The sequence below is a fragment of the Leucoraja erinacea genome, chromosome 23 (genome assembly GCF_028641065.1).
Source record: "Leucoraja erinacea ecotype New England chromosome 23, Leri_hhj_1, whole genome shotgun sequence".
In the NCBI taxonomy this organism is placed as follows: domain Eukaryota; kingdom Metazoa; phylum Chordata; class Chondrichthyes; order Rajiformes; family Rajidae; genus Leucoraja; species Leucoraja erinaceus.
This window is the reverse complement of record NC_073399.1, coordinates 26,625,983-26,643,680: the sequence shown is the minus strand read 5'-3', so window position 1 is coordinate 26,643,680 and position 17,698 is coordinate 26,625,983. Positions and strand designations below refer to the sequence as shown.

Here is a 17,698-nt window from a genome sequence, read left to right as displayed (position 1 = left end):
CCCTCCTGCCCAGTCAAGGACAGCGTAAATAAAACAGAGTAAAATAATGAAAACAATAATGAACAAAACATTCACATTGTGACTGAAAAATAAAAGTAATATTTGTCTCTGTGTGTTTTTGCTTCCTTTAACTTTTCAATGGCACAGTTTCACCTTGGTCCATTCTCCAGCCTTGCCACCAGGAGGGATGTATCGTCTTCACATTGTGTTTTTTTTGATTTTTTGATTTTGTGTCTTTGGAGCGATTTCTATCTTTAATTTGTGTATTGATGATGTCCTTATTATTTATTTTTCTCCGACTATATGTTTTTTTTTTCTTCTGTTCAATCTTTGTAAGGTGACCGTGAGATTTCAAAGGCACCCGAAAATAAAACTTATTATTATTATTATTGTATTGCTTTCTCAATCTCTCTCACAAGGATCAGCAAAGTCAAAGCAAATATCCTGCACAAAACAGCAGGTTCCAAACATCGGGTGGAAGGATTGGTGGAGGAAATGGACGTGCGATGTTTTGGGTCAAGACCGTTCTTCCGACTGATCAAGAAAGGCACAAAATGCTGCAGTAACAGCGGGACAGGTAGCATCTCTGGTGAGAAGGAATGGGTGACATTTTGGGTCGAGACCCTTTTTCAGACTGAAGGGTCTCGACCCGAAACGTCACCCATTCCTTCTCTCCAGAAATGCTGCCTGTCCCGGTGAGTAACTCCAGTATTTTGTGTCTATCTTTGATTTAAACCAGCAACTGCAGTTCTTTCCTACACATTTGATCAAAAATGGCAGCTGGGCAAACTATCCTGTCTTTGGTCTTTTTAATCTCCTTCCCAAAGACAGCGGCTCATGTTGGGGAATGGGTCCATGATCTGAGTTGTCCTGTACTCACCTCAACTACATTCATCCTTCAACCTTCCAGCACCAACCATGCTAAAATCTCCACCAGTCTGGAGCATGGAGGAGGAGAACAAGGAGGACAACCCTGATCCTTGATTTTCTATTTACTTCCCTCAACATAATTCCTACAGATATTATTTGGTTGTTAATAGAAAGGCGGGCCTGGACAATGTTCCCTTATGATGTGATATTTTGCTGAATGAACTAAGCTAATAAATCATTTTAAAATAATTTTTGTGCATTATCAGATCAATTACTCTCTTTCTCTCTCCCATATAACCATATAATATAACCATATAACAATTACAGCACGGAAACAGGCCATCTCGACCCTTCTAGTCCATGCCGAACACATAATCTCCCCTAGTCCCATACACCTGCGCTCAGACCATAACCCTCCATTCCCTTCCCATCCATATAACTATCCAATTTATTTTTAAATGTTAAAAACGAACCTGCCTCCACCACCTTCACTGGAAGCTCATTCCACACAGCTACCACTCTCTGAGTAAAGAAGTTCCCCCTCATGTTACCCCTAAACTTCAGTCCCTTAATTCTCATGTCATGTCCCCTTGTTTGAATCTTCCCTACTCTCAGTGGGAAAAGCTTTTCCACGTCAACTCTGTCTATCCCTCTCATCATTTTAAAAACCTCTATCAAGTCCCCCCTTAACCTTCTGCGCTCCAAAGAATAAAGCCCTAACTTGTTCAACCTTTCTCTGTAACTTAGTTGCTGAAACCCAGGCAACATTCTAGTAAATCTCCTCTGTACTCTCTCTATTTTGTTGACATCCTTCCTATAATTAGGCGACCAAAACTGTACACCATACTCCAGAATTGGCCTCACCAATGCCTTGTACAATTTTAACATTACATCCCAACTTCTATACTCAATGCTCTGATTTATAAAGGCCAGCACACCAAAAGCTTTCTTTACCACCCTATCTACATGAGATTCCACTTTCAGGGAACTGTGCACAGTTATTCCCAGATCCCTCTGTTCACCTACATTCCCTTTTTCTCTCTCCACCCCTCTCTGCCCCTACTCGCACCCCTCCTACCCCATCTCTCCCTCTCTGTCACCCTCTTCCCACACCCTCTCTCCTCCACCCGCTCTCTCCCCCCACCTCTCTCTCACCCCCCCTCTCTCTCTCTCTCTCTAGCAGTGAGAGAGGATTTGCAGGTCAAGTCAAGTCAAGTCAAGTTTATTTGTCACATACACATACGAGATGTGCAGTGAAAATGAAAGTGGCAATGCTCGCGGACTTTTTGTGCAAAAGACAAACAACAAAACAACCAAACAAATTATAAACACAATCATAACACACATATTCTTTTACATAATAAATAATAGAAGGAAAAACGTTCTGTAGAGTTAGTCCCTGGTGAGAAAGGCGTTTACAGTCCGAATTGCCTCTGGGAAGAAACTCCTTCTCAACCTCTCCGTTCTCACTGCATGGCAACGGAGGCGTTTGCCTGACCGTAGCGGCTGGAACAGTCCGTTGCAGGGGTGGAAGAGGTATCTCATGATTTTGTTTGCTCTGGAGTTGCACCTCCTGTTGTATAGTTCCTGCAGGGGGGTGAGTGAAGTTCCCATAGTGCGTTCGGCCGAACGCACTACTCTCTGCATAGCCTTCTTGTCCTTGGCAGAGCAATTCCCGAACCAGATGGCAATGTTCCCGGACAAGATGCTTTCCACTGCCGCTGCGTAGAAGCACTGTAGGATCCTCGGAGACACTCTGAATTTCCTCAATTGCCTGAGGTGGTAAAGATGCTGCCTTGCCTTACTCACCAGTGCTGAGGCGTGTGATGACCATGTCATATCCTCAGAGATGTGGACTCCCAGATATTTAAAACAGTTCACCCTATCCACAGGATCCCCATTTATACTCAATGGAGTGTACGTCCTCGGATGATGTGCCCTCCTAAAGTCCATGATCAGCTCCTTCGTTTTTTTGATGTTCAAGAGGAGGCTGTTCTCCTGGCACCAGATGCTAGATCAGCCACCTCCTCCCGGTAGGCCTTCTCATCATTGTCTGAGATCAGGCCCACCACCACAGTGTCATCAGCAAACTTAATTATTGAATTGGAGCTGAACCTAGCCACACAGTCATGTGTGTACAGGGAGTACAATAGGGGGCTGAGGACGCAACCCTGGGGCGATCCTGTGCTCAGGGTGAGGGACTTCGATGTATTCCCTCCCATCTTGACTACCTGGGGCCTGGCGGTGAGAAAGTCCAGGACCCAGGCACACAGGGAGATGTTGAGCCCCAATTCCAGTAGCTTCCCAGCCAGTCTGGTGGGGACTATCGTGTTGAAGGCTGAACTGTAGTCTATGAACAGCATCCTCACGTAGCCCCCCTTCTGGCTGTCCAGATGGGAGAGAGCGGTGTGCAAGACCTGGGAGACCGCATCGTCCGTGGACCTGTTCGGACGGTATGCAAACTGCAACGGGTCCATGTTCCGAGGGAGGAAGGCGCAGATGTGATTCTTCACCAGCCTCTCAAAGCATTTCATGACTACCGAGGTAAGGGCCACCGGACGGTAGTCATTCAGGCAGGCTGGGTTATACACTCATGAATCAAACAGATAGCACCAAACATATGTACACTGAGATCCAACTACCAATGATTGGTGTTAATTTGACATGATAGTCTTTAAGGACCACTGGTCAATGACTAAGGCATTACACATTAATCAATACATACTTTTGCCTGCGGCTGCAATTGAAACCCATTTTCCCAAAGTCATGGATGCTATTATAAGGCTAAGCATAGATTGTAGAACCAAGGAACTGCAGATGCTGGTTATACCAAAGATAAACACAAAATGCTGCAGTAACTCAACAGGACATGCAGCATCTCTGGAAAAAAGGATGGTTCCACTCCCCCCTGACTCGCTGAGTTACTCCAGCACTTTGTGTCGATCTAAGGCTGAACATGATGGAAACAGAAATATTATCAATATTTCTCAAGTCACAAAAATAAATTAATGCAAATATCTAAAGCAGACTTGATAACTACACAGATGTATCCATGTCCAGATATTTTAATAGCTTTAACTAATAATGGATAGGAAAGGTTTAGAGGGATATGGGCAAAACACAGGCAGGTGGGACTAGTGTAGATGGAGCATCTTGGTTGGCATGGGCAAGTTGTTTCCATGCTGTACGACACTATGACACTATAACAATGCGACCTGGAAGAAATATTATTTTTTTTCAGGTTATCTGCAATGAGCTTGCTCCATAAACATAGTAAAATCTATTTGAGGGAGTAATTGATCTACGGATGAGCCTGTTAAGTGAGTTGTCTGATGCGTGCCAGCTAAAGGCAATGACAGTGCTGGGTAATAGCCAGCCTTCACCCTCTGCCAAATCCCCTCTGATATCTGAGCTACTAGTCTCAGTTTACCTTTACCTTACTTTACTGCCAGACATCCCAACTCTGTGGGACTAATGATGGATACAAAAATAACAGTTCATTTTATAAACATAAGTCCCTTGTATCAAAGAGTTTGGAAGTCTTTTGAAAGCATGAATAAGTAATGGACACAGAGATCGATGGTCAGAACCTGTACAGCAGGTAGTGTGGCATGGAAAGCAAAATCAGCCAGACCGAGTGTGTCTGATCCCAATGTCCCAGTGCAAGTGTAGGATTAGAGTTTGTTGAGATGGAAGCTTCTTTATGTCTTGAAGTACTTTGTTTTGGAAGTATGTTGAAGGACTACATTTACCCTTGCCTTACTCTACTGCCAGACTTCCCAACTCTGTGGGATATCATCTATTATCAATGGATACAGAACAACAGTCTATTTCTACGCTGAGTTTCCATCTCCCCTGACTCTCAGTCTGAAGAGGGGTTTTGACTTGAAACATCACCTATTCTTTTTCTCCAGAGATAACGCTTGTCCCGCTAACTTTAAAAACAAGAATTGCATATGTAATGTAATTTATTGAATGGGAGGCATGTTTAGGCATACTAAGCACAGAGTAAATTCTATATAGATCCAAGGTCCCAATGTTTTATGAATAGAACAGAAAGAGTTTGATAGGGGAGACGGATTGAGACTTGACTTGCTACATTTGCTTTTGGTGCCTTGTCTCTAAGAATTTGACAAACATTCCTTGGAAATTGGAATGTCCCTCCTCTTGGTGCATTTAAAACAATGGTTCTCCAAACCTCCGTCCCAAATTTGGTTTCCATCATGAAATCAAGAAAGGAAACAAAGGTCAATTCCCTCTGCAGATGCTTCCTGATCATCCTGAATTCCTCCAGCACTTTGGCTTTTGCTCAATATCCCAGCACCTGCCTTCAAGAGTGTCTCCAAGAGTGCAACACCTTTCCGGAAAACTGAACCCTGTCCCCAGTAAAGGGCCTGTCCCACTGTACGAGTTCATTCAAGAGCTCTCCCGAGATTAAAAAAAATTAAACTTGTGGTAAGCTCGTAGAATGTACGTAGCGGGTACGTCGGAGCTCGGGACGTCTCTTAGCGGCTCGAAATGCTAACGTCAGGTCCTCGGGAAATGCGGTAAGCTCGTGAAAACTCGTGAAGATTTTTCAACATGTTGAAAAATGTCCACGAGAGCCCTGAGTACCTACGAGCGGCTATTACCGTAATTCTCCGAGTTCGAATCAGGGGAAACTCGGGAGAACTCTTGAATTAGTTCGTACAGTGGGACGGGCCCTTAAGAATTTAATTGTTCTATATGGGACATATGACAACAAAACACTCTTGCCAATGTTTGCAGCACAGCGATCAGTGTAGCATATCAAATGTGAAGAGTAAATATACTGCTTATTTTCTTTTAATTACAGCAACTGCCTATTGTAGGATAGTATAAAACCAGAGGGTAGGTGTTTAAGATGAGAGTGAGAAGGTTTAAAGGGGATCTGAGAGGTGCTATTTGGAATGAGCTGTCAGAGGGGGTGGTGGAGACAGGAATACTACCTGTATTAGTTGCGTGGTTGAATGAGGAAAAGTATAGACAGACAGGGAATGAATGCGGGCAAGTGAAATTAGTGTAGATTGTCCATGTTGTGCCATGTAGTGCCATTCCTGGCTGCTTGTTCCATATAACCACCACCCTCTGTGTGAAAAAGCTGTGCCTCAGCTTCCTATTAAATCTTTTCCCTCTCACCCTAAACTTATGTTTCTTCAGGAGTCAAGAGGATTTTATTGTCATGTGTCCTAAAATGGAACAATAAACAATTCCCCATACGCTGGGAAAACCTTGCATTCACCCCCATCTAATCCCCCTCATGATCTTATGCACCTCTGTAAGATCACACATCAGCCTTCTGTGCTCCAAGGAATACAGTCCTAGCCTGCCCAAGCTCTCCCTGTTGATCATGCCCTCAAGTCCTGGCAACATCCTTGTAAATGTTCTCTGTACCCCTTGCAGTTTAATGGCATCCTTTCTACAGCAGTGACCAAAACTGAACACAAAGCCCCAAGTGCGTCCTTAAGGGCCTGTCCCACCAGCACGCGACTGCATGCGGCAAGCGCGACCAAACGTGGTGGCTTGAGGCGTACGGCCTCGCGGGGCCGATCCCACTTCCAACCGCGGAGCTGTCTGGAGCTGGTCCCGACATCATACTCACCAATCAGCTGGGCAGGAGGCGGGCCGACTGAATTTGGACGTCGCACGGCGTCGGGCGGTTAAGTCATCACACAACGGCACGCCGTGCAGTGACGTCATCGCGCAACGCCACGCGCTAGGCGTACGCCATCAAGATGCTGCGTACGGTGTCCAGATGCTGTGTACGCCCGTCGAGGCGCTGCGTACGGCCTCAATGTGACTGCGGGCCGACAGGCCGTTGCCGCGCGGGATTTTCGGACAGTGTCAGTTTTTTGGAGCCCTGCGCGATGAGAGGACCAGCCCCACACAACTCCATACGGCTCCAGCGATCGAAGTGGGACCGGCCCCACGAGGCCGTACGGCTCAAGCGACCACGTTAGGTCGCGCTTGCCGCATGCAGTCGCATGCTGGTGGGACAACATGATTTCAGCTGCAAATAATTGTTAACCCAATTTAATCTGGGTAAAGTCAATCCTTGATTATAGACAGGTGAAATAAATATAAAAATGAGGTTCTTGCCTCTGTTTCTGCTCAGGTTTGCACAGTGAGCTACACTAGAGTTACCAGCTAGTGACGGTATTGGTAATGGGACAGTCTGAAGAAGGGTCTCGACCCGAAACGTCAGCTATTCCTTTTCTCCAGAGATGCTGCCTGTCCCGCTGAATTACTCCAGCTTTTTGTGTCTATCGTTTGTCACAATTAAAGATTTTTTACAGCTGACATCCTTTCTCCATCGCAATGTTTTTTAAAGATGATTGCTGAGAGAAGCAGTGAAATTGGCAAAGTACCTGGTATCAATAATTGGCAGCCAATGATTAACAATTGGTGATCAATGACTATCAAGTGCCTGCCCAATGACTGACAGTTCACTCTCAGCTCGAGACCTCCATGTGGCATTCTATATTTGATACATTAATCTCATTAAAAGTAATTCAGCTTTTGTAAACACCAGTTCAAGGGTGTCAAATTTCCCATAATGGCACCAAAATCCTTGAGGCCAAATTCTGCAATCCCATTCACACTTTGCTTTATTCTACTCCGATCTGTCTTGTTGATATGTTGCCACCTTGAAGGCCAGGAATGTTTTTTTTTAAAGCTCTGTTGCCTCACTGATAGATGAATCCTAAATCTAAAGCTGTTATTACCAGCAAGTTAAAAATTAATCTAACAGACAATTTATGTGTAGCATCTTTGGAGCCTGTGGCAACGAACACAAGGACATCCTGTATGAAAAAGATGGGAAATTAACTTAAAATTCATGTTTGCTCACATTCTCAAACTGGTGAGGTGGAAGCAGGGAGTAATATCACCAAATTGCTTATTATCCAGATTTGTGACAATACTTGGAATACCAGAGATCAGCAAAAGCTGAAGGTTAGAACAGCTGATTATTTGAAAGAGAGTTCATTAAAGAACACCCAATTGTGAACTCAGGAAATCTTGCATGAACTTCAGTAGAACTGGCAGAATCCAACCTTCAACCACTTTTAGTGCAGCACTACGTTTGATAATTGGTGCAAACTAAAATGAATTCAAATTTAAGTAAATCCGAAACTGAACAGAGTTTAATTTTCTCCAATTCTTTTATGCTTTCAAGAAGGCAAATCTAAACTGACAAGCATTTAATGAAAACATTGAGGAATTATTACAAATGGTGTGACAGGCTCTTCATTAGTTTTCTATGGAAACTGGACAACGGAATTAAATTTTCATGCTGGTTTTGTAAATGAAAGGAGGCGGAGAATGTGAAGGGCAGGAGTACTGAATCACCCCACAACTGGGAGTGGAAATATGAATATCTTCCTGTGGTTCAGGACAGAGCATCATTACTGGTGACGTGATCTTGAGGTCTGGCGTGCTTATCTCAACTTCGATCAGTCACGGTAGAGGCGCAAGAATAAACCAACTCGGTCTGAAGAGATTTCTAGTCTTTTTAACGAAAAACATTTTGTCAGATGCTGAGGGGATCTTATAGAGGTATATAAAATCATGAGGGGAATAGATAGGGTGAATGCACAGAGTCTTTTCTCACAGAGGGGAAGCAAGAACTAGAGGGCGTAGATTTAAGGTGAGAGAGGAAGGATTTAATAGGTACCTGATGGGCAACATTCTCCACTCAGCGAGTGGTGGATGTATCTGCAGCCTCTTCTAATGCAGGATGTCCGAAATAAGGCTTTTTTTGTTTTAGTTTCCTTTTAACTTTCTATTATTTTCTCTGTACAACAATTAAATCTCTCACTGCTTCCACAATATGTTGCTGTGTTCTTCAGTGAAGATACAAAATATTTATTTAATGCTTATTAAATTTCCCATTTATAATTTATCCTGTCTCCATCCAAATCCCAACATTTAATTTTCCAACTTCCTTTTAATATTTAAGTATATTTAACACGTTCCTCCACGTTATTCATTTAAGGTTCCTCACTTGTTATCAAGTTTCTGTTTATCTGGTCTCTAAACTGTGGGCCTCAGGGTAACTAGTAGGCTTGATGATATTACAAGACTTGCTTTAAAAAAAAATATTTTGCTCTCCTTGACTTTGTTCAGTAAACTTTGACTGTGGAATTTCTCTTTCTCAATGGAATGAACATTTGTTGAGAATAATTAAATATTTCTTTCAATATTTGCGTCTGTTTCCCCAGCCATGCTGCCAGTCGAATTTCCAATCCACCTTGGCTGGCTCACACTGCCTACAAAATGATTGACTTTATTTAAATTCAAGACCTTACTCCTGACTGAATTGTGTTCCTCTCAAAACCAAAATGCCATTGCAATCTGCTTATTTTTCCCTCAAGGATCATGATATTAGTAATTAACCTAACACAAGGCGAGGCTCAACGGCAATACACTCCAGATCCCAGAACATGTTGTCCAGGAATCTGAACAGATTTGAACCCATAAACAAAGCTGAGAAACTAACTTTTACCAACTTGGTTCACTCAGTCTTGGCTTTACCCACACAATTGTTAAATTACCTTTGCTACAAATTCTTCTTGTTTCTGATTGTTAGCCTGCTCCCATCAATACAACTCTCTCTCTCTATCCCTCCCCCACCCAAGTCTGAATCTGAATCTGAAGTCGCTTCTCATTTTCACCCTACAAACAGCTTACAATGACCTGTTTCCTTTATCATCATTACTCTTTGGCATATCTTTCATTCATTGTTCTTTATCTCTCCACATCACTGTCTATATCTCTCGTTTCCCTTATCCCTAACCAGTTTGAAGAAGGGTCTCGACCCAAAATGTCATCCATTCCTTGTCTAGATGTTGCCTGTCCTGCTGAGTTACTCCAGCTTTTTGTGTCTATCTTCGGTTTAAACCATTTAGTAGTTCCTTCTTACACAATACATTTTGCATAACTGGATCAGGCTGAAGAAGGGTCCCGACCCGAAACATCAACTGTCCATTCCTTCCACAGATGCTGCCAAACCTGCTGAGCCCTCTGTTATTTGCTCAATATCTTTTTGTTCTCTGTTAACTCTTTTCCGAGCCTAACCTGATTCTGCTTCCTGTTCTTTGTGGCCAGAACCATATCTCACGGAAACTTTGACAATAGAGAATAGACAATAGGTGCAGGAGTAGGCCATTCAGCCCTTCTTCTTCTTCTTCTTCTTCTTCTTATAGGATTCCGGCAGTGTAGACGTTGCTAAGCGTATTACTGCCCTCCACAGGTCAAAGTTTGAACTAAATTCTTACATACAGTCCTGTAACTTGCAGGAATTGAAGAACAGCCCTGGATATCAGTTGATGTTTCTCACTGTGTCCAAACAAAGATGAAACAGAAAAAGCCTCAACTCCAAGTCCTGTCAGTCTAACAAACAATACTTTTCTTTCTACCCTGTACTTTTTACATTCTAGGAAAACATGCTTAACTGTCTCATTCCTCCCACATTCACACAAGCCAGGAACATGTTTCCTTACAATGCACAAATAGTAATTTAACCCAGTGTCCCAACCTCAATCTACACAGTTTAACTGAGTCCCTACGGGACAGGGATATACAGAAACATATTTTCCTAACTTCAGATTGTATAGAAAAGTAGTGTCATTCAGCCCTTCGAGCCAGCACCGCCATTTAATGTGATCATGGCTGGTCATCCCCAATCAGTACCCCGTTCCTGCCTTCTCCCCATATCCCCTGACTCCAATATATTCTTTGTATCTGCACCTTTCCCATTTTAATCCTTTGACAAACCACAAACGATTTGAGAACATCCTCACAGCTAATGAACTTGAAATGGAACTGACTGTTTATTAACTTTAAATTTATTATGGTGCAGCCTTAACTGATATAGGCCACCTCTTTATATTTATCATCAATGCGCTACTTTGTTCTTGTTCACTGTTGTAGATGGTGCATAAGAAGCTAAGACCAAGACACAGGAGTGGGTAGCAGCCAGTCTTGCCCTTGAGCCCACACCATCGTTAACAAGGACAGAGTTGATCCAATTGAGACCACATTTCACTTCCTCCAATCCCCTTGACTCCCTTCTTGATAAAATTGTCCTTGATAAATATATCCAATGACTCCACCTCTGGGACAGAGAATTACAGATGTCCACAAAGCTCTGAGAGAATTAATTCCTTGCCACCTTCATCTGAAATGGGTGACCCCTTATTTCAAAAGGCACTTGACTGATGTACAGTGATAGCACAGCTAATGCATTAATTGGACAGTGACATTAAAGTTTCTGGATTACAATAACCAGGAGATGTTGTCAGACACACTGTCCCTCAACCTCTGAAAGGGGATTCAGGCCAATCTTTGTTCATGGGAGGTAGCATTGCTGGTGTGAATTAAACCAAGCACATCTTGAATGGTAAAGCAATTTTCATTGAGTCATAGGGTCATACAGTATGGGAACAGATCCTGTGGCCCAACTTGCCCGTGCCAACCACCATTCCCCATCTGCACTAGTCCCACCTGCCTGCCTTTGGCCCATAACCGTCTAAACAAATCCTATCCGTGTACCTGTCCAAAGGCTTCTTAAAAATTGCGATAGTACCTGACTCAACTACCTCTACCGGCAGCTCATTCTATACACCTATCACCCTTTGTATAAAAAAGTTACCCCTCAGGTTCCTATAAAATCTTTCCCCCCTCACCTTAAAACCATGTCCTCTGGTTCTCAATTCCCCTACTCTGTGCAAAAGACTGTGTTTACCTGATCTATTCCTCTCATGATTTTGTAAATCTTCATAAGATCACCTCTCATCCCCCTGCGCTCCAAGGCATATAATCCTAGTTGCTCATCCTCTCCCTATAGCTCTGTCCCTTGTGTCCTGCCAACATCCTCGTAAATCTTCTCTGCACCCTTTCCAGCTTGACAACATCTTTCCCATAACATTATATATTATATATTATATATTATAGGAAGGATTATATATTTACTAGAATGTTGCCTGGGTTTCAGCAACTAAGTTACAGAGAAAGGTTGAACAAGTTAGGGCTTTATTCTTTGGAGCGCAGAAGGTTAAGGGGGGACTTGATAGAGGTTTTTAAAATGATGAGAGGGATAGACAGAGTTGACGTGGAAAAGCTTTTCCTACTGAGAGTAGGGAAGATTCAAACAAGGGGACATGACATGAGAATTAAGGGACTGAAGTTTAGGGGTAACATGAGGGGGAACTTCTTTACTCAGAGAGTGGTAGCTGTGTGGAATGAGCTTCCAGTGAAGGTGGTGGAGGCAGGTTCGTTTTTTATCATTTAAAAATAAATTGGATAGTTATATGGATGGGAAGGGAATGGAATGGTCTGAGCGCAGGTATATGGGACTAGGGGAGATTATGTGTTCGGCATGGACTAGAAGGGTCGAGATGGCCTGTTTCCGTGCTGTAATTGTTATATGGTTATATGGTTATATGGTTAACATGGTGACCCAATCTGAACACTAAATGTGGCCTCACCAATATCATAAAATAACTGCCGTATGACCTCCCAACTTCTATATTCACTATTTTACTCCACTTTTATTTCACGTTGTGGGAGAAGGATGCTCTAAATGGTTCCTCTGAAGAAAAAGCAAAAGGCCAGGAGAAAGCAGAAACCAGCATTTAATTACAATTCAAAGTCACTTGGACTTTGGTAGATGGATAGGAAAGGTTGAGAGTGATATGGGTAAACGTGGGCAAATGGGACTACTGAGAAGAGGCATCTTGATCGGCATGGACTATTTAGGCCAAAGGGTCCGTTTCAGTGCTGTGTGACTAATGCAATGACGAAGGATGGATGAGCGAAAGGCATGGTTGGGAAGAGAAGCAGTTCCACTTTCAAAAGATAAACACAAAATGCTGGACTAACTCAGCAGGTCAGGCAGCATCTCCAGAGAGGCCCAAAATGTCATCCATTCCTTTTCTCCAGAGAAGCTGTCTGACCTACTGAGTTACTCCAGCTTTTGATGTCTATCTTCAGTTTAAACCAGCATCCACTGTTCTACATCGTTCCACTTTCTGGATAGTTTCCTATTATTTACTCAAGGCAGCCACAGTTGCTTGAATTTGGGAACTTTGCCCATACTGACTTATTTAATGCTTCATCGAAAAGGTACCTCATGTTACAAGGAACATTCATGGCCGGTACTTCAGTTAGTAACAAGGTACAAATGAATGGCTTTGAATGGGATAAACTTTGAATGTGGTTGAACCCACCATTCCCTGCCAACCCATGTGCCCATCTAAAAGCCTAATTTGTCTAAACAACTGTTAAAAACCACATTGTTATGTCAGTCTGTGGAGATTTACTGCAAATTAAATTCTGCAGGAGACTAACAGGATTATCTGAAACCTGGGGACTTGCTCAGGGCTCTTTAAAATTCATAATCTAGCGAAGAGTATGAGGTGCAAAGAACAGGCGTCAATTCTTCACTTCCTTTTGTGCCAAAGGCAAAAGTGAATGTCAGAGTTCCTGAGCTACAGCCTATGCACTGGTTCACAAGCCAAAATAATACTGCACATCTTCAACCAACTTTTAATTCAATGGCAATATGAGCGCTGCACCAATAGCATGTTCGCTCTGATTACTGCCTGGATAACTGGTATTTTCAGTTCCAAAGGATTTCCTTCAAAAGGCAAATTATTCATTCAAAAGTAAATTTCGTTATAATCAAATGACAAGAGAAAAACAAATGTAAAAGAATCAACCGATGAATATAATTATAATGTTTTAACATAGAACGGCACAGCACAGGAACAGGCCCTTTGACCCACAATGTCAGTGCTGAACATGATGCCACGTTAAACAAACCTGACGTTATTCATATCCGACCATTCCCTGCCAACCCATGTGCCCATCTAAAAGCCTATTAAACAGACACTATTGTGTCTGCATTTACCATCACCCCTTGAAGCACATGCCAGGCATCTACTACCCTCTATGTAAAAAGATCTTGCCCCACACATCTCCTTTAAACTTTGTCCCTCACTTTAAAGCTATGCCCTTTAGTCGTTGATATTTCTTCCCTGGGAAAAAGGCATATATACATCTGCATGCCTTCTTGTGTGTGCCTGCCCACCATTAAGGGCCAGTAGAAGTATGTATACACTCTCCTTGAGACAATGTCACAGTGACACCTTTAGCCTTCAGTGTAAATTGAATATTTTTAGTTGGGAACTACAGGACAAGGTCATGTGGGGGGGGGGGGGATTGGAGAGATGACTTTGAAATTCAACACCGTTTGCCCTGCATTTGTTGGCTAGTTGTTTGTCATATGGAAACATAATAGTTTTGTAATGAGAAATTAATTGATTGGTTAATTGAAAGTTAGAGCATGGAATCTGGTGCTGTGAGGCACTGGCTCTACCAGAAATAAATTAAAGAAAATGAGGATTGGAGAACATTGGAACTGAGTCCCCATAAATATGAAATGAAAGAAGAAAGAATAACGCATGAAGGTGGCAAACCAAGCACCGCCTGTGTAGAAGGGATTCCATCACACGGAATGTCAGTTTGTTCTATTATGATACTAACATCTCTCCTGCTCAAACTCCTAATATGTAGACCTTAACATTGGGAAATAAATATGGAAAACACAACTACTGTCTGGTCACGGGAAGAATCAAAAAAATTGTTGTGGTTACTGAAACCAATTAATGAGTTGTTAATTAATTAACCAATAAATAATCTGTCCAACATTGTTAAGACGTATACCGAGGTAAAATAATGGCTGATATTTTATAATCCTGTAAATGCCCTGATGAAGAGTCCAAACCTGAAACGCCCCTGTCTATTTCCTTCACTGATGCTGCCTGCCCCGCTGAGTTGCTCCAACGCTTTATGTTTTGCTCAAGATCTGCACCTCTTTGTGTCTCCATTAAAGTTCCATCTGCACCAGTTTGTAAACCGCTTTAAGTTTGAATACAAGAAAATGTTGAATTGTTGGGGGAAAAAAAGTGATACATTTGCAGTAAATGTCTCAATTCGAGCTGGCAATAATCATTTGATATTTCATCTGTGGAGTTAAGCTCTTGTGTGAGGACAAATGATTACTTGTTGTCAGTGATTGTTGGGCTGTTGCTAAGCTCCTGCTTCTTGCCTACCACTTAATGATGACAGCTGACTACTTTGGTCCAAGTAGCTCGGGATTCTGAGATGCCTTATTCCACTAGTTATTGATTTATAGAGAATCTACCATTATTAGGAGTACTATGTTCCACTGGTGGATGTGTGAATCCATTTGCTGTAGTAAGAAGACGAAAAAGAAAACACTTTGTGTTTGGGGCAAACAGAAGTTTCACTTAAATTATCAATCCTCTGACCCAGACAACAATTTAAACAAAATAATTAAGGGATCAAGGACCTTCCCTTGTAGACATTCTGCAAATCCTGTATTGCTAATGTATAAAGCATCATATTGGTAGGAACACAGTGGTGGAGTAACTCAGTGGGTCAGACATCTCTGAAGAACATGGATAGATTACCTTTTGGGTCGGGACACTTCTTTAAACTGAAGAAGAGTCCTGACCCAAAACCATGCCTATCCGTGTTCGTCAGAGATGCTGCCTGTTACCCCAGCATTTTGTATTCTACGCAAGATACCAGCATCTGCAGTTCCTAGTGTCCACATCATGTTAGCAGATATTAATGGAGTAGAATTCAATTTTTAATCCATGCTCTGAAAATGTCTTGTTTATATAGTGCAAGCAAACAGATCCATTTGGCGATAATAAAGAACATCACTGATAATAGCAGGTCGATACCATAAATCTTAGTTTAGTTGGAAAATATTGCAGTCAGAGTCATTTGACATTCTTTTTTAAAACATAATGTGATGGTATGATCTTATACATTAACTAGCAAATGATTACAACTGATGGAATTACATAATTCTCGATTCAGTTTCTGCACAGAATAGTATGGTTTTAGAATGTGCTTAGTGTGGGTTTGGAGCCTCTCTTTCACCTGTTCACTTGTCGTATTGTCTGAAGAAGAGTCCAAACCCAAAACGGCACTTATCCATGTTCTTAAGAGATGCTGCCTGACTTGCTGAGTTACTCCAGCACTTTGTTATTTTCTTCATGTTTCATTGTTTCACTTGTTAATGAAAGTTTACCAGACTGAACCTAGTGGTGGAGTCTGGAGTACTTACTCTCGACTGTCAAGCTGATAGGCTGGCTGGTTTTGTTTTCTCCGTTCCTGTCGTTCACTGCCTGCACGTAGTACCTCCCCGTGTCTGGAGCGACTGTCGACAGGATGACAAGTGTATTATCCAGGGTAATAGCTCTGTTGGGACAAGGTGGGAACAATGAGGCCAGCATATTGTGTGGTCTGCCCGAGTTCTCTTCAAGGGAACAATGTGCTCTGCGCATCTAGAGTCCAAACATCTAAACCCTGTGGAAATCGCACATTTTACACCCAATGCTGTGATCCACAACCTCCAACAAGGTTTCTGGTAACTGCAAGTGAAACTGAGTTCCATCTTTGAGATAGAAATTTGGTTTGGGTCTGGCAGCAATGAAGAATCAAAGATGATGAGGCTAAAAATCTTTTCAACAACTTTACTATAACATGTCTTTTGGTTAATCTGCCAGGCAGTTGAATGTTCAGTATTTAACTACGATACCAGTGTTTACATTTTGCATTGCATCAGAATTTCTCCAAACTGCAAAGATTATTGACAAATTTCCAAGATGTCTTACCATTACTTGTATAATTGTACACTCAACCTCTTAGCAGAGTTGAAGTAAAATACTGAAGAAAAACATTTGATCCAAAACGTAATTAGTTATCTAATAAACGTCACCTTGTCCTATTCACTTGAAAACTGGTTTGCGACATGACAGGCTCAGCATTGAGAGTTAGATTATTAAAGAAGCATTTCATCTTGCACCAAGACATATTATTTTAGTGATGTATTTATCATGCAGACTTGTCATTCCAGTCAGGCGAGGATTGGCTGCACACAGCTTCTGTACACAAGATAAATGAGGTGATGCGACAAGACTATCTATATCTTCATGAAGAAATGAGTCTCCCCAGTTGCCTTTAGTGTTGGAGGCTCGGGAACTGTAATACATCAACGGCATAGATGGCTGACTGTTATGGTCCTCATTTTTTTTTCTTTCACTTTATTTCCACTGAAGTAGACAGCAGAGATGCCTTTGGTGTCCAAGGGTAGAGACTTTCAATTAAATGAAGCAACATGTCCAGTTGATTCATTCTATAACGTTGGTTCATGTGTCGGTACCAGACCATAGTGAAGCCCAAATGAGAAGCTAATTTTGAAACACTTGGTCAATTATTTTGCAGATTCAATAAAGTTATAGCTACTTTTTGAACTAATTCTGCATTTTAGACGTAAATCTAGACGTAAATGCTCTGATGTAGTTCAAAATCTCGAGGCAACGAGGCTCATCTGAGCAAATTTAGCATTAAAGTCATGCTAATTTTATTTTACTTGAAGAAACGAAATTGAGTAGATTTTCAAAGTCTACAGAGAGATTTATGCCAGTTGGAAGAGTGGGCTGAAAGATGGCAGATGGAGTTTAATGCTGATAAGTGTGAGGTGCTACATCTTGGCAGGACAAATCAAAATAGGACGTACATGGTAAATGGTAGGGAATTGAAGAATGCAGGTGAACAGAGGGATCTGGGAATAACTGTGCACAGTTCCCTGAAAGTGGAATCTCATGTTGATAGGGTGGTAAAGAAAGCTTTTGGTGTGCTGGCCTTTATAAATCAGAGCATTGAGTATAGAAGTTGGGATGTAATGTTAAAATTGTACAAGGCATTG

At 42.1% G+C, this 17,698-nt stretch overlaps 1 protein-coding gene across 1 annotated transcript in view; it reads right to left on the bottom strand.

Moving 5' to 3' along the window:
- The window catches only part of sdk2b (sidekick cell adhesion molecule 2b), a 656,366-nt gene that overhangs the window by 254,247 nt on the left and 384,421 nt on the right, over positions 1-17,698 (bottom strand). Inside the window, exon 5 of the mRNA XM_055654146.1 lies at positions 16,055-16,188. Within this exon, the coding sequence (XP_055510121.1) occupies positions 16,055-16,188 (134 nt within the window). The remainder of the gene's footprint in view (positions 1-16,054; positions 16,189-17,698) is intronic.